This window comes from Heptranchias perlo, chromosome X, assembly GCF_035084215.1.
Source record: "Heptranchias perlo isolate sHepPer1 chromosome X, sHepPer1.hap1, whole genome shotgun sequence".
Lineage (NCBI taxonomy): Eukaryota > Metazoa > Chordata > Chondrichthyes > Hexanchiformes > Hexanchidae > Heptranchias > Heptranchias perlo.
In genome coordinates this window covers 12,966,358-12,989,956 of record NC_090370.1, presented here as the reverse complement: position 1 = coordinate 12,989,956, position 23,599 = coordinate 12,966,358, and the positions used below count along the sequence as shown (strand labels likewise).

Genomic DNA, 23,599 nt, shown 5'->3' with positions numbered 1-23,599 from the left:
GAGAGAGAGACACACACACACGAGAGAGACACACACACACGAGAGAGACACACACACACGAGAGACACACACACGAGAGAGAGACACACACACGAGAGAGAGACACACACACGAGAGAGACACACACACACACACACACACACGAGAGACACACACACACACACACACACACACACACGAGAGACACACACAGACGAGAGAGAGACACACACACGAGAGAGGGACACACACACACACACACACACACACACGAGAGAGAGAGAGACACAGAGAGAGAGACACGAGCCTGCTCCGCCATTTTATATGATCATGACTCATCCTCTTTCTCAATACCATATTCCTGCTCTCTCCCCACACCCCCTTGATGCCTTTTGTGTCCAGAAATCTATCTTGCTCCTTATTGAATGTATTCCATGACTTGGCCTCCACAGCCTTCTGTGGTAGAGAATTCCACAGGTTCACCACCCTCAGTGAAGAAATTTCTCCTCATCACATTCCTAAATGTCCTACCCTGTATTCTGAGACTGTGACCCCTCGTTCTGGACCGCCCACCCAGGGGAAACATCCTCCCTGCATCAAGTCTGTCTTGCCCTGTCAGAATTAATTTTTTAAAAAATATTCGTTCATGGGATGTGGGCGTCACTGGCGAGGCCGGCATTTATTGCACATCCCTAATTGCCCTCGGAAGGTGGTGGTGAGCCGCCTTCTTGAACCGCTGCAGTCCGTGTGGTGAAGGTTCTCCCACAGTGCTGTTAGGAAGGGAGTTCCAGGATTTTGACCCAGCGACGATGAAGGAACGGCGATATATTCCAAGTCGGGATGGTGTGTGACTTGGAGGGGAACGTGCAGGTGGTGTTGTTCCCATGTGCCTGCTGCTCTTGCCCTTCTAGGTGGTAGAGGTCGCGGGTTTGGGAGGTGCTGTCTGAGAAGCCTTGGCGAGTTGCTGCAGTGCATCCTGTGGATGGTACACACTGCAGCCACTGTGCGCCGATGGTGAAGGGAGTGAATGTTTAGGGTGGTGGATGGGGTGCCAATCAAGCGGGCTGCTTTGTCCTGGATGGTGTCGAGCTTCTTGAGTGTTGTTGGAGCTGCACTCATCCAGGCACGTGGAGAGAATTCCATCACACTCCTGACTTGTGCCTTGTAGATGGTGGAAAGGCTTTGGGGAGTCTGGAGGTGAGTCACTCGCCGCAGAATACCCAGCCTCTGACCTGCTCTTGTAGCCACAGTCTTTATATGGCTGGTCCAGTTAAGTTTCTGGTCCATGGTGACCCCTAGGATGTTGATGGTGGGGGATTCAGCAATGGTAATGCCGTTGAATGTCAAGGGGAGGTGGTTAGACTGTCTCTTGTTGGAGATGGTCACTGCCTGGCACTTGTCTGGCGCGAATGTTACTTGCCACCTATGAGCCCAAGCCTGGATGTTGTCCATGATGTGGAGATGCCGGTGATGGACTGGGGTTGGGAAATGTAAAGAATCTTACAACATCTAGGTTATAGTCCAACAAATTTATTTGAAAATCACAAGCTTTCGGAGGCTTTCTCCTTCGTCAGGTGAATGTGGGAATCCTTGAACGTTTCGCATTTATATTCAGAGAACAATACCTGGTGATTACAGGTAATCTTTCCAACTGCCCGTTGTCAAGGCAATCAAAGTGTTCAGACAGAGAGGTGTTACCTACAGGACCACCGAATATACAAACGGCCAGAACACAAAACAGAGAGAGGGAGAAACATTCTAAAGGAAGAGAAAGACAGAAAATGACCCGTTGTATTAAAAACAAATAACTTTTATTGGCTGGTGGGGTTACGTGTAGCGTGACATGAACCCAAGATCCCGGTTGAGGCCGTCCTCATGGGTGCGGAACTTGGCTATCAATTTCTGCTCGACGATTTTGCGTTGCCGTGTGTCTCGAAGGCCGCCTTGGAGAACGCTTACCCGAAGATCGGTGGCTGAATGTCCTTGACTGCTGAAGTGTTCCCCGACTGGGAGGGAACCCTCCTGTCTGGCGATTGTTGCGCGGTGTCCGTTCATCCGTTGTCGCAGTGTCTGCATGGTCTCGCCAATGTACCATGCTCCGGGGCATCCTTTCCTGCAACGTATGAGGTAGACAACGTTGGCCGAGTCACAGGAGTATGAACCATGCACCTGGTGGGTGGTGTCCTCTCGTGTGATGTTGGTATCTGTGTCGTTCATGGGATGTGGGCGTCACTGTGTCTTGCAGAGGTTGCCGTGGCAGGGTTGTGTGGTGCCGTGGACGCTGTTCTCCTGAAAGCTGGGTAATTTGCTGCGAACGATGGTCTGTTTGAGGTTGGGTGGCTGCTTGAAGGAGAGTAGTGGAGGTGTGGGGATGGCCTTAGCGAGGTGTTCGTCGTCATCGATGACATGTTGAAGGCTGCGGAGAACATGGCGCAGTTTCTCCGCTCCGGGGAAGTACTGGACGACGAAGGGTACTCTGTTGGTTGCGTCCCGTGTTCGTCTTCTGAGGAGGTCTATGCGATTTTTGGCTGTGGCCCGTCGGAACTGTCGATCGACGAGTCGAGCGTCATATCCCGTTCTAACGAGGGCGTCTTTCAGCGTCTGTAGGTGTCCATCGCGTTCCTCCTCGTCTAAGCAGATCCTGTGTATTCGCAGGGCCTGTCCATAGGGGATGGCCTCTTTGACGTGGTTGGGGTGGAAGCTGGAAAAGTGGAGCATCGTGAGGTTGTCCGTGGGCTTGCGGTAGAGTGAGGTGCTGAGGTGCCCGTCTTTGATGGAGATTCGTGTGTCCAAGAAAGAAACCGATTCTGAGGAGTAATCCATGGTGAGCTTGATGGTGGGATGGAATTTGTTGATGTTATCGTGTAGTCTCTTTAGTGATTCTTCGCCGTGGGTCCATAGAAAGAAAATGTTGTCGATGTATCTGGTGTATAGCGTTGGTTGGAGGTCCTGTGCAGTGAAGAAGTCCTGCTCGAACTTGTGCATGAAAATGTTGGCGTATTGGGGTGCGAATTTGGTCCCCATGGCTGTTCCGTGTGTTTGGGTAAAGAACTGGTTATCGAAGGTGAAGACATTGTGATCCAGGATGACGCGGATGAGTTGTAGGATAGCGTCTGGAGATTGGCTGTTGTTGGTGTTGAGTACTGATGCTGTCGCAGCGATGCCGTCATCGTGGGGGATACTGGTGTAGAGTGCCGAGACGTCCATCGTGGTGAGAAGTGTTCCTGGTTCAACTGGTCCGTGGGTACTGAGTTTTTGTTGGAAGTCTGTAGTGTCGCGACAAAAGCTGGGGGTTCCCTGTACGATGGGTTTCAGGATGCCCTCGACGTATCCAGAGAGGTTCTCACACAGGGTTCCGTTGCCTGATACGATAGGACGTCCGGGTGTGTTGGCTTTGTGTATCTTTGGGAGGCAGTAGACCGCTGGTTTGATGACGATGTTGCGGTTAGTCTTGAGAGCGTTGATGGCGTTGCGTTGTGCTCGGGTGACATTCTGGACTGTCCTCTGAGTGCGGCTGATGAATCTGGCATTGACGCATTTCCTGACAGCTTGAGCATACATGTCAAGCTTAGGGCAGCAACCCTCCAGAGGAGTCCAGTTTGACTCTTTCTTCTTCGGTTGCTGTACCGCGGATCCCTCTGTCTGCTGTTCCGGATCGTTGATTGTCTCATTGGGTTCGCTGCTGAAATCTTGGGATTTGTGGAAGAATTCCCGGAGCCTCATTCTCCTGATGAATTCCTCTGTGTCCGCCGCGAGACCAATGGGGTCCATTTTGGTCGTGGGGCAGAAATTGAGCCCTCGGCTGAGAACTTTGATTTTGTCTGGTTGAAGGGTGTGGTCGGACAAATTGACGATAGACTTCCCTGTGGTTGCCACCGTGGTATCAGGGGAAGCTTGGTCGATGCTGGTGGTGATGCCGAGTTTCTCAAGCTTCCTGCTCTTGGCTTTCATGTAGACTGCGTAGTTCCGTTGCCTCATCTGTTTGGCGGTGTCTCGTAGCTGGTCTGCTGTGTCCTGAGAGCAGGAAGCTTGAGAAACTCGGCATCACCACCAGCATCAACCAAGCTTCCCCTGGTACCACGGTGGCAACCACAGGGAAGTCTATCGTCAATTTGTCCGACCACACCCTTCAACCAGACGAAATCAAAGTTCTCAGCCGAGGGCTCAATTTCTGCCCCACTACCAAAATGGACCCCATTGGTCTCGGGGCGGACACAGAGGAATTCATCAGGAGAATGAGGCTCCGGGAATTCTTCCACAAATCCCAAGATTTCAGCAGCGAACCCAATGAGACAATCAACGATCCGGAACAGCAGACAGAGGGATCCGCGGTACAGCAACCGAAGAAGAAAGAGTCAAACTGGACTCCTCTGGAGGGTTGCTGCCCTAAGCTTGACATGTATGCTCAAGCTGTCAGGAAATGCGTCAATGTCAGATTCATCAGCCGCACTCAGAGGACAGTCCAGAATGTCACCCGAGCACAACGCAACGCCATCAACGCTCTCAAGAACAACCGCAACATCGTCATCAAACCAGCGGACAAAGGAGGAGCCATCGTCATACAGAACAGAACGGACTATTGCAAAGAAGCATACCGACAACTGGACAACCAGGAACACTACAGACGGTTACCCGCAGATCCGACCAAAGAACACACCCACCAGCTCAACAAACTGATTAAGACCTTCGATCCAGACCTTCAAAGCATCCTACGCATTCTCATCCCACGTAATCCCCGCGTGGGAGACTTCTACTGCCTCCCAAAGATACACAAAGCCAACACACCCGGACGTCCTATCGTATCAGGCAACGGAACCCTGTGTGAGAACCTCTCTGGATACGTCGAGGGCATCCTGAAACCCATCGTACAGGGAACCCCCAGCTTCTGTCGCGACACTACGGACTTCCAACAAAAACTCAGTACCCACGGACCAGTTGAACCAGGAACACTTCTCACCACGATGGACGTCTCGGCACTCTACACCAGTATCCCCCACGATGACGGCATCGCTGCGACAGCCTCAATACTCAACACCAACAACAGCCAATCTCCAGACGCCAACCTACAACTCATCCGCTTCATCCTGGATCACAATGTCTTCACCTTCGATAACCAGTTCTTTACCCAAACACACGGAACAGCCATGGGGACCAAATTCGCACCCCAATACGCCAACATTTTCATGCACAAGTTCGAGCAGGACTTCTTCACTGCACAGGACCTCCAACCAACGCTATACACCAGATACATCGACGACATTTTCTTTCTATGGACCCACGGCGAAGAATCACTAAAGAGACTACACGATAACATCAACAAATTCCATCCCACCATCAAGCTCACCATGGACTACTCCTCAGAATCGGTTTCTTTCTTGGACACACGAATCTCTATCAAAGACGGGCACCTCAGCACCTCACTCTACCGCAAGCCCACGGACAACCTCACGATGCTCCACTTTTCCAGCTTCCACCCCAACCACGTCAAAGAGGCCATCCCCTATGGACAGGCCCTGCGAATACACAGGGTCTGCTCAGACGAGGAGGAACGCGATGGACACCTACAGACGCTGAAAGACGCCCTCGTAAGAACGGGATATGACGCTCGACTCATCGATCGACAGTTCCGACGGGCCACAGCCAAAAATCACATAGACCTCCTCAGGAGACTAACACGGGACGCAACCAACAGAGTACCCTTCGTCGTCCAGTACTTCCCCGGAGCGGAGAAACTGCGCCATGTTCTCCGCAGCCTTCAACATGTCATCGATGACGACGAACACCTCGCTAAGGCCATCCCCACACCTCCACTACTCTCCTTCAAGCAGCCACCCAACCTCAAACAGACCATCGTTCGCAGCAAATTACCCAGCTTTCAGGAGAACAGCGTCCACGGCACCACACAACCCTGCCACGGTAACCTCTGCAAGACATGCCAGATCATCGACACAGATACCAACATCACACGAGAGGACACCACCCACCAGGTGCATGGTTCATACTCCTGTGACTCGGCCAACGATGTCTACCTCATACGTTGCAGGAAAGGATGCCCCCGGAGCATGGTACATTGGCGAGACCGTGCAGACACTGCGACAATGGATGAACGGACACCGCGCAACAATCGCCAGACAAGGACATTCAGCCACCGATCTTCGGGTAAGCGTTCTCCAAGGCGGCCTTCGAGACACACGGCAACGCAAAATCGTCGAGCAGAAATTGATAGCCAAGTTCAGCACCCATGAGGACGGCCTCAACCGGGATCTTGGGTTCATGTCACGCTACACGTAACCCCACCAGCCAATAAAAGTTATCTGTTTTTAATACAACGGGTCATTTTCTGTCTTTCTCTTCCTTTAGAATGTTTCGCCCTCTCTCTGTTTTGTGTTCTGGCCGTTTGTATATTCGGTGGTCCTGTAGGTAACACCTCTCTGTCTGAACACTTTGATTGCCTTGACAACGGGCAGTTGGAAAGATTACCTGTAATCACCAGGTATTGTTCTCTGAATATAAATGCGAAACGTTCAAGGATTCCCACATTCACCTGACGAAGGAGAAAGCCTCCGAAAGCTTGTGATTTTCAAATAAATTTGTTGGACTATAACTTGGATGTTGTCCAGGTCTTGCTGATGCGGGCTTAGACTGCTTCATTATTTGAGGGGTTGCGAACGGAACTGAACACTGTGCAATCATCAGCGAACATCCCCATTTCTGACCTTATGATGGAGGGAAGGTCATTGTTGAAGCAACTAAAGATGGTTGGGCCTAGGACACTACCCTGAGGAACTCCTGCAGCAATGCCCTGGGGCTGAAATGATTGGCCTCCAACAACCACTACCATCTTCCTTTGTGCAAGGTATGACTCCAGTCACTGGAGAGTTTTCCCCGATTCCCAATTACTTCAATTTTACTCGGGCTCCTTGGTGCCACACTCGGTCAAATGCTGCCTTGATGTCAAGTGCAGTCACTCTCACCTCACCTCTGGAATTCAGCTCTTTTGTCCATGTTTGGACCAAAGCTGTAATGAGGTCTGGAGCCGACTGGTCCTGGCGGAACCCAAACCGAGCATCGGTGAACAGGTTATTGGTGAGTAAGTGCCGCTTGATAGCACTGTCGACGATACCTTAGATCACTTTGCTGATGATTGAGAGTAGACTGATGGGGCGGTAATTGGCCGGATTGGATTTGTCCTGCTTTTTGTGGACAGGACATACCTGGGCTATTTTCCACATTGTCGGGTAGATGCCAATGTTGTGGCTGTACTGGAACAGCTATGTTTCAATAAGATCCCCTCTCATTCTTCTAAACCCGAGTGAATACAGGTCAAGTCAGCCCAATCTCTCCTCATACGACAGTCCTGCCATCCCAGGAATCAGTCTGGTGAACCTTTGCTGCACTCCCTCTATGGCAAGTATATCCTTTCTTAGGTAAGGGGACCAAAACTGCACACAATACTCCAGGTGTGGTCTCACCAAGGCCCTGCATAACTGCAGTAAGACATCCTTGCTCCTGTACTCAAATCCTCTTGCAATGAAGGCCAACATACCATTTGCCTTCCTAACTGCTTGCTGCACCTGCATGTTTGCTTTCAGTGACTGGTGTACAAGGACACCCAAGTTCCTTTGCACATCAACATTCCCCAATCTATCACCATTTAAAATAATACTCTGCCTTTCTGTTTCTCCTTCCCAAGTGGATAACCTCACATTTATCCACATTATACTGCATCTGCCATGTATTTGCCCACTCACTCAACTTGTCTAAATTGCCTTGAAGCCTCTTTGCATCCTCCTCACAACTCACGATCCCACCTTGTTTTGTGTCGTCAGCAAACTTGGGAATATTACATTTGGTTCCCTCATCCAAATCGTTGAATATATATACATATATATATTTTGTGAATAGCTGGGGCCCAAGCACTGATCCCTGCAGTACCCCACTAGTGACTGCCTGCCACCCTGAAAAAGACCCATTTATTCCTACTCTCTGTTTCCTGGCTGTTAACTAATTTTCAATCCATGCCAGTATATTACCACCAATCCCATGTGCTTTAATTTTGCACACTAACCTCTTATGTGGGACTTTATCAAAGGCCTTCTGAAAATCCAAATAAACCACATCCACTGGTTCTCCCTTATCTATTCTACCAGTTACATCCTCAAAAAACTCCAGTAGGTTTATCAAACATGATTTCCATTTCATAAATCCATGTTGATTTTGTCTAATCCCATTGATATTTTCTAAATGTCCTGTTATCACATCCTTTATAATAGACTAGCATTTTCCCTACTACTGATGTTAGGCTAACCGGTCTGTAGTTCTGTGTTTTCTCTCTCCCTCCTTTTTTAAATAGTGGGGTTACATTTGCCACCCTCCAATCTGCAGGAACTGTTCCATAACCTATAGAAATTTGGAAGATGACAACCAATGCATCCACTATTTCCATGGCTACCTCTTTTAGTACTCTGGGATGCAGATTATCAGGTCCTGGGGATTTATCAGCTTTCAGACCCATTAATTTTTCCAGCATTATTGTTTTACTAATACTAATTTCCTTTAATTCCTCCTTCTCACTAGTCCCTTAGATCCCTAGCATTTCTGGGAAGTTATATGTGTCCTCTTCCATGAAGACAAAACCCAAGTATTTGTCTAATTGCTCTGCTCCCCATTATAAATTCTCCCATTTCTGACTTTAAAAAGGGACCTACATTTGTCTTCACTAATGTTTTTCTTTTTGCATACTTGTACGAGCTTTTACAGTCCACTTTTATGTTCCTTGCAAGTTTACTCTCACTCTATTTTTCCCCTCAATCAATCTCATAGTCCTTTTTTGTTGAATTCTAAACTGCTCCCAATCCTCAAGCTTGCTACTTTTTCTGGCAACTTTATATGACTCCTCTTTGGATCTAATACTATCCCATGGTTGGGCCACTTTTCCCTTTTGTGTTTTTGCACCAGAAAGGAATGTATAATTGTTGCAATTCATGCATTCGTTCCTTAAACGTTAGCCATTGCCTACCCACTGTCATGCCTTTTAATGAAGCTTCCCAATCTATCATAGCCAACTCACTCCTCATACCTTCGTAGTTTCTTTTGTTTAGATTTAGGACCCTAGTTTCGGATTGGACGACTTCACTTTCCATCGTAATGAAGAATTCTATCATGTTATGGTCACTCTTCCCTATAGGACCCCACACAAGATTAATTAACCCCTTCTCATTGCACAATATCCAATCTAGGATATCCTGTCCCCTGGTCGGCTCCTCAACGTACTGGTCTAAAAAACCATCTCTTACACACTCCAGGAATTCATCCTCCACAGTATTATTGCTAATTTGGTTTGGCCAGTCTATGTGCAGATTAAAGTCACCCATGATTACTGTAGAACCCTTGTTACATGCATCTCTACATTCCTGTTCGATGCTGTCTCACCCACACGGGGGGGGGGGGGGGGGGGGGGGGGGGGGGGGGGGAGAGAAAGCGAGCAAACGAGCGAAAGAAAGAGAGCGAGCGAGCGAGGAAGAGAGCGAGCGAGCGAGGAAGAGAGCGAGCGAGCGAGGAAGAGAGCGAGCGAGCGAGGAAGAGAGCGAGCGAGCGAGGAAGAGAGCGAGCGAGCGAGGAAGAGAGCGAGCGAGCGAGGAAGAGAGCGAGCGAGCGAGGAAGAGAGCGAGCGAGCGAGGAAGAGAGCGAGCGAGCGAGGAAGAGAGCGAGCGAGCGAGGAAGAGAGCGAGCGAGCGAGGAAGAGAGCGAGCGAGCGAGGAAGAGAGCGAGCGAGCGAGGAAGCGAGCGAGCGAGCGAGGAAGCGAGCGAGCGAGAGAGGAAGCGAGCGAGCGAGAGAGGAAGCGAGCGAGCGAGAGAGGAAGCGAGCGAGCGAGAGAGGAAGCGAGCGAGCGAGAGAGGAAGCGAGCGAGCGAGAGAGGAAGCGAGCGAGCGAGAGAGGAAGCGAGCGAGCGAGAGAGGAAGCGAGCGAGCGAGAGAGGAAGCGAGCGAGCGAGAGAGGAAGCGAGCGAGCGAGAGAGGAAGCGAGCGAGCGAGAGAGGAAGCGAGCGAGCGAGAGAGGAAGCGAGCGAGCGAGAGAGGAAGCGAGCGAGCGAGAGAGGAAGCGAGCGAGCGAGAGAGGAAGCGAGCGAGCGAGAGAGGAAGCGAGCGAGCGAGAGAGGAAGCGAGCGAGCGAGAGAGGAAGCGAGCGAGCGAGAGAGGAAGCGAGCGAGCGAGAGAGGAAGCGAGCGAGCGAGAGAGGAAGCGAGCGAGCGAGAGAGGAAGCGAGCGAGCGAGAGAGGAAGCGAGCGAGCGAGAGAGGAAGCGAGCGAGCGAGAGAGGAAGCGAGCGAGCGAGAGAGGAAGCGAGCGAGCGAGAGAGGAAGCGAGCGAGCGAGAGAGGAAGCGAGCGAGCGAGAGAGGAAGCGAGCGAGCGAGAGAGGAAGCGAGCGAGCGAGAGAGGAAGCGAGCGAGCGAGAGAGGAAGCGAGCGAGCGAGAGAGGAAGCGAGCGAGCGAGAGAGGAAGCGAGCGAGCGAGAGAGGAAGCGAGCGAGCGAGAGAGGAAGCGAGCGAGCGAGAGAGGAAGCGAGCGAGCGAGAGAGGAAGCGAGCGAGCGAGAGAGGAAGCGAGCGAGCGAGAGAGGAAGCGAGCGAGCGAGAGAGGAAGCGAGCGAGCGAGAGAGGAAGCGAGCGAGCGAGAGAGGAAGCGAGCGAGCGAGAGAGGAAGCGAGCGAGCGAGAGAGGAAGAGAGCGAGCGAGAGAGGAAGAGAGCGAGCGAGAGAGGAAGAGAGCGAGCGAGAGAGCGAGCGAGCGAGAAAGCGAGCGAGCGAGAAAGCGAGCGAGCGAGAAAGCGAGCGAGAGAGAAAGCGAGCGAGAGAGAAAGCGAGCGAGAGAGAAAGCGAGCGAGAGAGAAAGCGAGCGAGCGAGAGAGAAAGCGAGCGAGCGAGAGAGAAAGCGAGCGAGCGAGAGAGCGAGCGAGCGAGAAAGCGAGCGAGCGAGAAAGCGAGCGAGCGAGAGAGAAAGCGAGCGAGCGAGAGAGAAAGCGAGCGAGCGAGAGAAAGCGAGCGAGAGAGAGAAAGCGAGCGAGAGAGAGAAAGCGAGCGAGAGAGAAAGCGAGCGAGAAAGCGAGCGAGAAAGCGAGCGAGAAAGCGAGCGAGAAAGCGAGCGAGAGAGAGAAAGCGAGCGAGAGAGAGAAAGCGAGAGAGAGAGAGAAAGCGAGAGAGAGAGAGAGAGAGAAGCGAGAGAGAGAGAGAGAAAGCGAGAGAGAGAGAGAGAAAGCGAGCGAGAGAGAAAGCGAGCGAGAGAGAAAGCGAGCGAGCAAGAGAGAGAGAAAGCGAGCGAGCAAGAGAGAGAGAAAGCGAGCGAGCAAGAGAGAGAGAAAGCGAGCGAGCAAGAGAGAGAGAAAGCGAGCGAGAGAGAAAGCGAGCGAGAGAGAAAGCGAGCGAGAGAGAAAGCGAGCGAGAGAGAAAGCGAGCGAGAGAGAAAGCGAGCGAGCAAGAGAGAGAGAAAGCGAGCGAGCAAGAGAGAGAGAAAGCGAGCGAGCAAGAGAGAGAGAAAGCGAGCGAGCAAGAGAGAGAGAAAGCGAGCGAGCAAGAGGGAGAGAAAGAAATAAAAAAGAAAAAAGGGAGAGAAAGAAAAAAGGGAGAGAAAGAAAAAAGGGAGAGAAAGAAAAAAGGGAGAGAAAGAAAAAAGGGAGAGAAAGAAAAAAGGGAGAGAAAGAAAAAAGGGAGAGAAAGAAAAAAGGGAGAGAAAGAAAAAAGGGAGAGAAAGGGAGAGAGATAGAGATAGTGATATAGAGAGAGAGAAAAAACGAGAGAGACACACACGGGGGGTGGGGAAGAGAGAACCCACACACACGAAAAAGAAAAAGGGATCCTTCCAAGCCAGTTCTCTCTTCCTCCTTGACAACCAGCCAAGAACAGACGACGGCCAAGAGCACAACATATCAAATCAGGATTACAACCAATGTCTCAAAGTTGATAGTTGGATGCTGTAATGTTTCAGCAATGGGATTGCAAACTTGAAAGTCTGGTGGCACTGCGTGAGCCTCCATTCCATCTCCATTGCCACTCGGTACCTTTCATCATCCAATGAGATCAGTGGCCTCTTTGCCACCAGAACAAAGTGATTACTGCTTTTATATTTTATGGTGCAGCCAACAGCAAGAAAACCGTTTTGATGGCAGTTTTAGAATGTGTTTCTTGAAAACCAATTTTACATTAGTCCAGTTCTGTTGGTGTAGCACTCAGCCATACAGACTACAAAGTTGCAATTAAGCAGTTGGACTATTATAATAATTAGGGAGGGCACAATGATAAAAACAAATCAGCCAGGATGCCAGTTTCTGATCACTGTCCAGTGTGTACAAGATATAAAACATTTAATACATATCTAGAGCCCTGCTGGTTGATGGATATTAAATGTTTTATATCTTGCACACACTTCCTACCAGTCACATTTTGTTGACTGATTTGCTGCTGTTTTACTTTGATGTGGAGATGCCGGTGATGGACTGGGGTTGACAATTGTAAACAATTTTACAACACCAAGTTATAGTCCAGCAATTTTATTTTAAATTCACAAGCTTTCGGAGGCTTCCTCCTTCCTCAGGTAAACATTTACCTGAGGAAGGAGGAAGCCTCCGAAAGCTTGTGAATTTAAAATAAAATTGCTGGACTATAACTTGGTGTTGTAAAATTGTTTACAAGTTTTACTTTGAGCCAGAGTTCAAGATGCAGGAAACATACAAATCAAAAGTGATGAGTGATTAGCTAACTGTTAATGATAAATTATGAAGAAATTATGAAAACAACCAACCCTGAACAGCCAATCAGGAAAACTTGCCAATAAAAAGGGGAAAAAAGTGATCCAATTGAACGTTTTTTTTTTAAAAAGTGCCCATTTTTCTTTACCTCAGTAACTGAAATTTCGATTGTCCAAATAAGGCTGGTAGCATAACACATTTAAAATTTCATATTTCGCATGATTAAACACAATAAAGTTGTCTTGGGTCCTCTCCCAAAAGACTGTGCTTAGACTTGATATTTTTGCTCTAACAGGCAGTTCCTGCAGTCACAGCATGTGCAGGGTGCACAATTTCCCAGGATGCATCTAGGCAGCTAGGTGTGCACACACAGTCCCGCTGTAGTGTTCACAAAATTTGTTTATATAGCTGTTTGAGTAAAATTCCAATTATTTGCTGAGGAGTGGAAAACACCAAAAGCTACGCAAGGTAATTTTTAAAGGTCTTAATTCTCAGGATATGGGCATAGCTGGCAAGGCCAGTATTTATTGCCCATCCCTAGTTGTCCTGAGGGCAGTTGGTGCCGAAACGGTATCATGTATAGGCCCAGACCAGGCAAGGACGGCAGGTTTCCTTCCCTAAAAAGGACATGAAGGAACCAGTTGGGTTTTTACGACAATCTGATAGCAGCTTATTTCCAGATTTTTAACTCCTCACTCCGATGTACAATTCGTATCCACCTTTATCAATAGCCCGTGCACAGATTTTGTCAGCCTTTTAAAAAAAGTGATATTCCCTTGATTTAATTGTTCATATCTTCCAAAATGAGTGCTTTCCCCACTGCCATCCAGCTACAAATAGCTGTGCTGCTATTCCACATACTACCTTATCACCCCAATTTAGAATTTTAATTCTTTTTTTGCCCACCTTGCCCTCAAAATCAATGCCATCAGCCTTTCCTATAGTCTTGCATTAACTTCTTGTACCAGTCACAAAAACTTCCTGTACCACCACACCTGGTTCCTTATTGTTATACAATGCATCATTTCACTCATCATAAAACTACAGGAAATCTGCTAGTATATAAAATAAAGGCACATATGAATGAGAATTGGCTGCTGATTTACAGCTTTCACAGAAAAGCGAAGTTGTGGAAAAACAACATTTGACTTATCTTGTCACTGTAAATCAGTGGCCTAACAGCACATGGTGCATTACGCAATAAACCTCAAGTGAGGGCATGATCAGGCTCAGCTGGGATGACCCCTCCCTGCTCCCACCAACTGCTAACACACCAATAGCTACTGGAGTGAGATACTGGAGGGCTGTCAGCTTCCGTGTAACTGTACAGCAGGAAATCAGCACCTTCAGCAGTGAAGTTAATGTACATCACGTCAGTCGCAACATAGCCAATTTTCTGCTTCTTCACGGGCTAAGTGTTTACATCTATTTTGCTCCAAATTAGTTATTTTCCAGTCGCCATATTATGCAAAACCTCTCCCAAATTCCAATTTCCTCTCCAATCAATTGCAGCAAAAACAAATCTACCCAATCACATTCCAGCAAAAAAAGACAGCTGCCACGTATGTTCCTCACCCACACCATTGTATATGTCCGAAAAACAAACAATACTCTCCCCCCCCCCCTTCTACCACAAACAGGCCAACGCACCCCACTGGGGTGAACATCCTCGACTCCAGGTACACATGGCCAGTTGATGCCCTGTGTTTAGAGGTCTTCTGACAGGCGCCTCCCAAGACGACTACAATTCTAAGGTACCACAGATACCAGGGTTCCAACACTTGAACAGAACGAGCTTCTTTCTTCACTTAAAAACCAGTGCAACCACCACTAGCAATGGTTGGGAAATACCAACAGACTCAGTTTTTGAACGAGTCAATTATCTTTTGGTTGACATTTGTTTTAAACATCCATTTAAAAAAACAAAACTTTTGATGAAAATGAAATATTGGTATTTTGGGTTTAACAGGAGGTACACAATATGCATATTTCCACTGGAGGTGACACCCACCATACCAGCTTGGGTCCAGCAGGCAGCCCAAGTGCCGCTTGCTTTTTGCAAACATGGCATTCATGGAGATTATTTTGTAAATCCTGATGACATTGACACTCCTGATACCTGCCATGACATACATATGAAAACAGGTTTTCTGTGGAAAGATTAATCTTCACTGTACTGTTCCAAGTTTTTTAAAAAATTACAGCATTATTTTGTTGCATCTTAATCTCAGTGCCACCTTCCAAGTGAAAATTCACTATTTCCAACTCCTGCTGCCCAAAAACAGACAGTTCCATGGCAGATGAGGAGGAGATTAATATACCAGCAGAAGGGGCTGTTACCAGAAGCAACAATGGTACCAATCACAGAGACTTGTAAGCAGCAGCACAGTGGTTGTGAGATGATCTCTAAGCCACCACTGCCAAGTGCTTCGTAATATGTACAGGTCGCTGCTGAGGAACAGGCAACTCATGCGGTGGGCATGTTACCCAACGAAGGGGACAGCTGCTGACCATCAGGGGGAAACAGGGGACAATAAATTCATTAGGGCAGGCTCCTCCTGTTGCCACCAATCACAAAGGTGGTAGCACAGCAGATTTCCCAATGGCAGAGTAGCTGCAAAACAAACATTGAGACCTTCCCCAACACCACTATCTTATGTGGAGACCAACGGTACCTATGTAGAGGGCACAAATTTAATCCCACAGGAGCTGAAACAGTTAGCAAAGGAACAGGGGCTGGTGGAAGGAAGATCAAAGCTAAAACAGCTCAGAAATTTGAGAATCATTACCAATGTGTTCAGCTCATGCAGCATGTGGGGCTGACGGATGAAATGTGGCAGGTCACGGCTCACATTACCCTGCTGTGGGAGTGATGTGGAAAGCAAGACAGTGGAGTGTATGGGGAGAAGGGTAGAAGGTAACATCTCTGGCAGATGTGCTGGCTGCTCATGGGACCTTTTGTTGGGCTTTTATGAGCCCACATTATAAAACATATATCCTCCAACTCATGGAGCAACACCATGGGAGATCCAACAGTATTCGATCAATCTTAGCTAAATCTATCTGTATATCTTATTAAAAATCTTACTGGCAGGAGAGTGTAATTATAGCATGACAGGTTTACATTGGAGTTTCCATTAAAACCATGGACATAAAAATTAAAAAGGACACAATGTATGACTTCAAAATGTGGACCGAGTTACATCTGTGTGCCCTGGTCAAATTATCCCTCACCCTCTAACTTTGCTTCACCTGAAGATTACATTTGGTTTTGACTGACTCTGTGCAACATCTAGGGAGATCAACTAGTCTATATTTTAAAACTCTTGTATATATGCGCATTTCCTATCCCAAAAACTTGACTTCCTGTCAGGATTTTTGATTAATGGTTTTATGTCAACATTTATAATGGAAAATCCCTATCTACCTCGGTCAACAATGGGTTGTCACGATTCTGGCTTCCATCTAGTAGGTGGCATTGTGGCAGCTCCTCTGTCCGTCTCCCAGCAGCTTAGGTTTTAGTACCGACACCTAGGAAGTTCCTCCGTTCTGCTCCAGCCTCTGCTTTTGAAGTTCCTGTAAGTTTTCAATTTTTGGAACCATTTTTTGAACGTTGTGACTGATATTTTTTAAAATATATTTACATTTGCCTCCTTCAACTTTCCCCCTTTCATTTTTAACTGGAACTCCATTCTTCACCCAGGCCCTACTCCAAGTACTGTGGGAAACACCATGGCAGATTTACTAGCACATAAATTTCTTGAGGTGATAACACTAACACCCCCAGTTCCTCTACAGGGTAGTGTTGCTACCTCAAAACAATATTACAAGAACTCCCATTACTCTTGCCTGCTCCACAGATGGCACTGTAACCCCTCTCAGTCTCTTACAACAAACACAGCTAAAAGACATACAATTTCCTCTGCTAACTGTGAGCAACACCACAGGAGGTGTCTTAAAATACTTCAACGTTTGGTGCTGAACATCAAGTTCAGAATCTTGACAAACTAAAGCTGCTACCCCATCAGGGAAACATTTTAAACCTCATTATAGGGTGTAAATGTAACTAATGTGATTGCAAGCTATAAAACCAGTGTACCTTGACAGTCTGGCTTGAACCTTAAAAAGACAAGATCGCTATTGTCAAGAATTATTAATAGTTCAATGATTGTCTTTGGAACTAAGCCACATGTACACAGTGCAATGAATACCAATTGAAATTGCTGTCTCAGCAATTTGGCTGAAGGGCAACAAGAAAAACTAAAGACCAGCATAGTAGCTGCAGTTTTCCACTTTTTGGATCCCTCATTTCATATGTGCAAATAGATACATCTCTTCTTTCATTTTCATTACATCTGTCCTGAGAACTACACACAGTATTCAGAATTTCCAGCCGCACTTGGCAAGAAACCTGGCGCATCGATCTGGGCAGTGCACCCTCGGGGGTAGAAGACAGACGAGAGGTAGCATTGAACTAGGTGGGGTGGCAGGGGGTTAAGAGGAGAAGGGAGGATAGTATTGACCAGAGAGCAAGCAGTCTCTAAGAGAGGGGGAGAGAAGGAACGCCCCCAGGTACACCTCTCAAAAGGATGGCTTGGGGAGGCGCAGTTTAGGGTAATGGGGCAGAGAAACAGCAGAAAATAGAAACCATGTGCCTCCTCCCACTCAAACAATTGGTGTACCTCAACCAAGAAATTTGCATATTGGTTTCTAACATAGCTAAATTCAGTGTGATCATACTGTACCAAAGTAATATTTTCTATAGGACTGGGCATTTTTTTTAAAAAACGCAGTAAGGATGCCTGACTGCAATCCTCCATACACCCACACAACAATCTAGCATTGGAAAATGGAGGGGGGGGGCGGTTGCAGGTACGTTTTCACACATCAGAATTGGCAACTGCTCCCAAAATAAGATGAGCAATGACTCATTTTTAAAAAGTGCGCCCTTTTAAAGTTGGTACCATCATGGTGACAAGTCACAACAATTAGACATATAAGTTTTTATTCACCAGTGGTCATTTTGAAAATGCCGCATAAGAAACTTGTTTCTGGACACCAAAACACCATACTTCTGTACAGAGTTCACTGTCACTGACTTTAGACATTCCACAGCACCCTGCCTTTTTATTGCAAATAGTTTATTATTGGGGGAGGGGGAAAGAGAGGAAGAAGAGGAGCAGCACAGATGTTCACTGGAAGGTGAGTTAAATTTGCTTTAAGTAGGTCTCTTGTCTTCTTAGTGCACAGTTTTGTTTATATGGGAGAGGTAGTGCCAGTAACTAATCTGTGTCTCATGCTTTTGAATGCTACAGGTTGCTCAAGATTCCAGAACACTACTGCATTCAAAGAAATGTGCCAGTCTCCAAATCACTATGCACAATCAATTTCACTGCCAATTTTTTTTTAAAAACAAAACTTGGTAGGTTTGGTCTTCAATCCATTAAGTGCCATCAAAGATGCAGCTCGCCATTCAGGGTGAATTCCCTAGCTAATCAAGATCCTGATTCCTTTGGGACATTGGCTAACTTGTTAGCGGCCTTTTGAGATCATCAGCTCAGTTGAAGGAAAAGAAAGGTTTGTTCAGGTTGTTCCTGAAGAATGAGAAAAATGTCCATGTTAACTAGATCTTGTACTCATTCTGGTTGTAGACAGGTTGCTTAAAAATTTTAAAAACAAAGCTTGGCCACAGACAAAAACTATACAGGCCAAAGCAACTGTACGTCATTCAGTTCTGCTATGCTACTCTGAAGACAAGCTTTAAATGGTCAGAGTCTGCAGCTATCAGGTGCTACTAAAAGAGCATTTCCATTTTTTGGAGCTGTTGAGGACTTTTGTTCCAGTGATAGCTTAACTACTTCTTAAATCAGTTCTTTTTTTGAAATATTAAGCCTTGAATTCAAGTCTTCAGAAATAAAACTACTTTGGAAGCTATTTTGTTAGCTACATTTTAAAGCAGAAATGTTCTTTGGAAGATTTCCATTTAGGTTCTCCTGAGAGTTCATATGGAAAAATGCAGATTATGGTATAGCAGTGAGCCATAGAGACCAGGAAGGTCTCTCGTCTGTGTAGTGATGGGGCACTACAACTGGTCGTGTTCAGTTTTTGTTGGGGTTGGGAGAGGGAGGAAAAAAGGCAGAATTATCAGCCAGAATGTCCAGTCCTGATCACTGTCCAATGACTGTATTCAACAGCAAAGATTAGGCTCAACTGTGATGCCCCTAGTGGTCAAACAGCCAACCAACGCTCAAATATGAAGAATGGCTAACCAAGCAAAGTATTAGAAGACTACTGGATCCCATACCAGTTAAGGCATTGGTTTGCAGCGTTATCTGGAACCAAGAGGAAAGAAACAGTCTCCACTAATAGGTATGCTCCTCTGGGTTCCATTTCCGAGCAAATCCTTATTTGGAGGACAGATAGCAAAAATATCTAGCCACAAATAATTCAAGATATATTTTCAAGTTCAGAGTGTTCTTACCGGAGGTGTACATCTTTATAGAATGTGCAAAAACTGAAGCCATTACCTCCCATTTAGATCAGTTTTAAGCTGTTAAATATATTATCCAAGAGATGCAGAAAATATAAATGGGCACCTATGAGGTGTAAGGTTTAGGCAGAAGGAGAACATATCAATTTTAGAATGTCTAAGGAATCAACCAACGAAAAATACATTTCAAACACCAAGAGTTGAAATAATGGTCATTCAACAGAGCAATCCAGCCTTTTCTCCATACCTTGAACACTTTGATTTGGCAGCTAGCTGAATGAAGATGCTCTGTATATTCACCATTTTCATTCTCTTTGAATGTATCTATTTGAATTCGGAAAGGCACTCCTTTTTCTCCTCCATGTTTCCTCGTTGTGAATTCAGTACTAATACAATGCACCTAAAGAAACAAGCAGGTACATGACCAAGAGAAAAAGCATGAAAAAGGAAAATGACAAGGTACCAAACAATTGCAGCTTTTTATGGAATTTCCTCTGGAAACATCTATTTAATATTTCTTTACTGCGATGTTGGACAGTAAAATGTTTTATTACGATCAAATATCTGCTGGAAAAAGCTAATGTATTACCAGTTACAATTAATCTAAAACCACATTATGTGCCAGGAATACCAATTGGAGTGTACACATGCCCAGTGTCGTGTCTTGTGAGCAACATGATCACTCTACATGCCCTAATTTGGATTTCACTGGAGACATACACTGCATTATAGTCAGCAATGCTCTGAAGTTCAAAACCTATAGTTTTCTATTCTTGATGGGAATTCATGGAGAAGGGGCAGCAATGGAACTATGGCAATTCTTTGAAACCAAACAAATGGATTAGGGGAAAGAAACCCAATCTTTTATTTCAGTTCAACTCTTTTTGGGACCTTTTTAACCTTTTTTCTTTTAAAAAAATTCTCACTTGGATTTTAATGTGGGAAAAACTAAAAGACATTTAAATTTCATTACATTTTTTGTTGATTACATTCAATATGTATAATAAAGTTAATAAAGCATTTTCAGGTAGGTTTCAGAATTGTTGAAAAATCAAGAGGCCTTGTTTCTGCATAAGTAACATGGAGATGTGATTGAATTGACAATGCCTCGAGGAGACATTCCACCCCCTTTTTCCTCAATCAGTATAGCCAAGCTCCATGGATGCATAATGCTATAAATCAAGATAATACTGGACTGAATCATAAAAGATGTTGGGGTACAGTAGCTATGTGGCAGTATAAATTAGCAGAATATTCCAAGCCACGAACAAGTACATAGGTATCTGAAAATGAACGAGAAATCTGGAGAATCTTTTGGTAGCATTAAAATCAGATTGTACAATTTAGATTTAAACCTCTACAGTCTTCTTTTATCTTCTCCATCCTGCCAAAGAAAAATAAAACGTTTCACTTTGTTTTGGGTGGGAGGGGGTTAGAAAGAGTAAAGGGAGAGGGGAAATGGTGATAAATTTTTTGGGTCCTACGTTTTGCTTTGAATGCCTAATTACACACTTTTAAATCTTACTTCTCATTTAATTTGAGTTTGAAATGCATCAAGAAAGGAAACAGTGTACACCTTAGCTAAACATGTGGGGGGGGGGGGGGGGGCGGGGGGAAGTATTATATGGACAATTATTCAAGCAACATAAGCACTGAACTCTAGACTAGCGCCCTCAAGTTTCAAACCCCATTTTTTTTAACATAAAATAAATCTCCATTTTTCTCCTCTTCTGAAGATACAGACTCATGCTGGAATACAGTTGCGGGATCTTGTCCAAGTTGTCATCCTTCATAAGAAAGCCAATGTATGGCAACAGGCTGCTTGACATCACAGCCAAGCCAAGCCCTGTTCTCACTTGACATCCACGCGTGCACTTCCAGTAGGGATCATAGAATAGCATTCAGAAGCAGGAACTCGGGCTGATTTTTCATCTGTCTAGTCAGAGATCAAACTCAGCAGATACTATTAACCAACTTGGGACCTTTTGTTCTGTGTGGCCTAGTGCCCACTAGGTCATGAGAAGAGATCTCAATTCTGGTCTGGACTGGCATGTTCACACAAACTTTCTCCGAAGGTGCCCCTCAATTGGGTTTCTCACACGACCTATTGATCGAAGATTAGGTCACAGTGTAACCAAGTAGTTGAAATGTCAGTATGTAAGGACAGAAACAAAATTATCAGTGTGGAAGTAAAGGAATTCACACACCAACTTTTCACTGTTACCTGCTCATAAAATTGGTACATGCACAAAACTGATATGAGCAACTTGCTCTCGAGAAGTAAATAATCAGGATATACTAAACCCTGAATAATGGAAGAGACATCATACCTGGATAAATACAGAGGTTCTTTTTGAAGGGTCCCAAAGAAACTCCACTGTATTTAATTGTGTTGGATTTGCTCTGGGGTCAACAATCCCTACTGACAAAGGGATATCTGAAACAAAAAACAGGTATTATTGCAGAAACACTCAAATTCAAATTGAACAATTGCTTATCAAGGAGCTACTATTACCCCAGATACAGCATTGCATTTGGTCACACTATCCAGTCAAAAAATAAAAATGTTGCATTTATCAAAATATCAGCAGCCACTTGGGTCACTGCTGAAGATCTAAAGAGCACAGCTATGTAATATGCAGCTTTACAAATCTTACTTGGAAATAGAGTGTGAATCCGAGACAACACAGGCCATTAAAAGAATTTGCCTCAATTGACTAACATACAAACTAAGGATAATTCACTACTCTAATTAAACCACACTCAGGAATTCCACTACAATAACCATTACCCTCATTATTACCTGAGCAGAGTTATCAGAAGGGCAACCTTCACCTTCATTATTCCTCCAGACCCCAAATGTTTCTTTGCCCTTCCCACCTCACTATATTACCTGATATAGAACAAGTTACAATCAAGATGCTGCAAGATCCTATTCATACGTGACAAGGGAGTTACCTACATCACCACATGAAAAAAAAAGTTCATTATGAGATGGGCAAGCATTACCCTTCCATCAACTCCACTCAGATTTGAATTTTTAAAAATCCAGAAGCATTTAAACTGAAGGTAAAGCCCAGGGGCCTAGAATGTATTTTTTAAAAATTGATTCTTGGGATGTGGGTGTCACTGGCAAGGCCGGCATTTATTGCCCATCCCTAATTGCCCTCGAGAAGGTGGTGGTAAACCACCTTCTTGAATCGCTGCATTCCATGTGGTGAAGGTGCTCCCACAGTGCTGTTAAGTAGGGAGTTCCTGGATTTTGACCCGGTGACGATGGAGGAACGGCGATATATGTGTCCATGTCGGGGTGGTGTGTGACTTGGAGATGATGTTCCCATGATGTTGCTGCTCTTGTCCTTCAAAGTCCGAGAAGCCATGGGTTGGGGAGGTGTTGTCGAAGAAGCATTCGCTAGTTGCTGCAGTACATCCTGTAGATAGTACACACTGCAGCCACGGTGCGCTGGTGGTGGAGGGAGTGGATGTTTAAGCCAGTGGATCAAGCGGACTGCTTTGACCTGGATGGCATCAAGCTTTGAGTGTTGTTGCAGCTGCACCCATCCAGGCAAGTGGAGACCATTCCATCACACTCCTGACTTGTGCCTTGTAGATGGTGGAGAGGCTTTGGGGAGTCAGGATGTGAGCCACTCACAGCAGAATACCCAGCCTCTGACCTGCCCTAGTAGCCACAGCATTTATGTGGCTGGTTCAGTTGAATTTCTGCTCGATGGCGAGCCCCAGGATGTTGATGTGGATTCAGCAGTGGTAATACTGTTGAAAGTCATGGGGAGATGGTTAGATCTTTCTCGTTGGAGATAGAATCATAGAAAGGTTATGGCACGGAAGGAGGCCATTCGGCCCATCGAGTCCGTGCCGGCTCTACGCAACATCCCCACCCTATCCCCGTAGCCCTGCACGTTTTTCTCGTTTCAAGTACTTATCCAGTTCCCTTTTGAAGGCCATGTTGAATCTGCCTCCACCACCCCCTCGGGCAGTGCATTTCAGATCCCAACCACTCGCTGTGTAAAAAGGTTTTTCCTTATTTTCCTTTGGTTCTTTGCCAATCACCTTAAATCTATGTCCTCTGGTCCTTGACCCTTCCACTAATGGGAACAATTTCTCTCTATCTAGGCCCTTCAGGATTTTGAATACCTCTATCAAATCTCCTCGCAACTGTCTCTGTTCCAAGGATAACAACCCCAGCTTCTCCAGTCTATCCACGTAATTAAAGTCCCTCATCCCTGGAGTCATTCTCGTAAATCTCTTCTGCACCCTCTCTAAGGCCTTCACATCTTTCCTAAAGTGCAGTGCCCAGAACGGGAAAAAATATTCCAGTTGTGGTCAAACCAGTGTTTCATAAAGGTTCATCATGACTTCCATACTTTTGTAC

At 46.2% G+C, this 23,599-nt stretch overlaps 1 protein-coding gene across 3 annotated transcripts in view; it reads right to left on the bottom strand.

The window, feature by feature from the left end:
- The window catches only part of tfcp2 (transcription factor CP2), a 178,255-nt gene that overhangs the window by 103,227 nt on the left and 51,429 nt on the right, over positions 1–23,599 (bottom strand). For all 3 annotated transcript variants that reach the window (XM_067976743.1, XM_067976744.1, XM_067976745.1), the window contains exons 5-6: positions 21,540–21,646; positions 19,457–19,609 (exon numbers count right to left, since the gene is read on the bottom strand). In XM_067976743.1, coding sequence (XP_067832844.1) covers positions 19,457–19,609; positions 21,540–21,646 — 260 coding nt within the window. The remainder of the gene's footprint in view (positions 1–19,456; positions 19,610–21,539; positions 21,647–23,599) is intronic.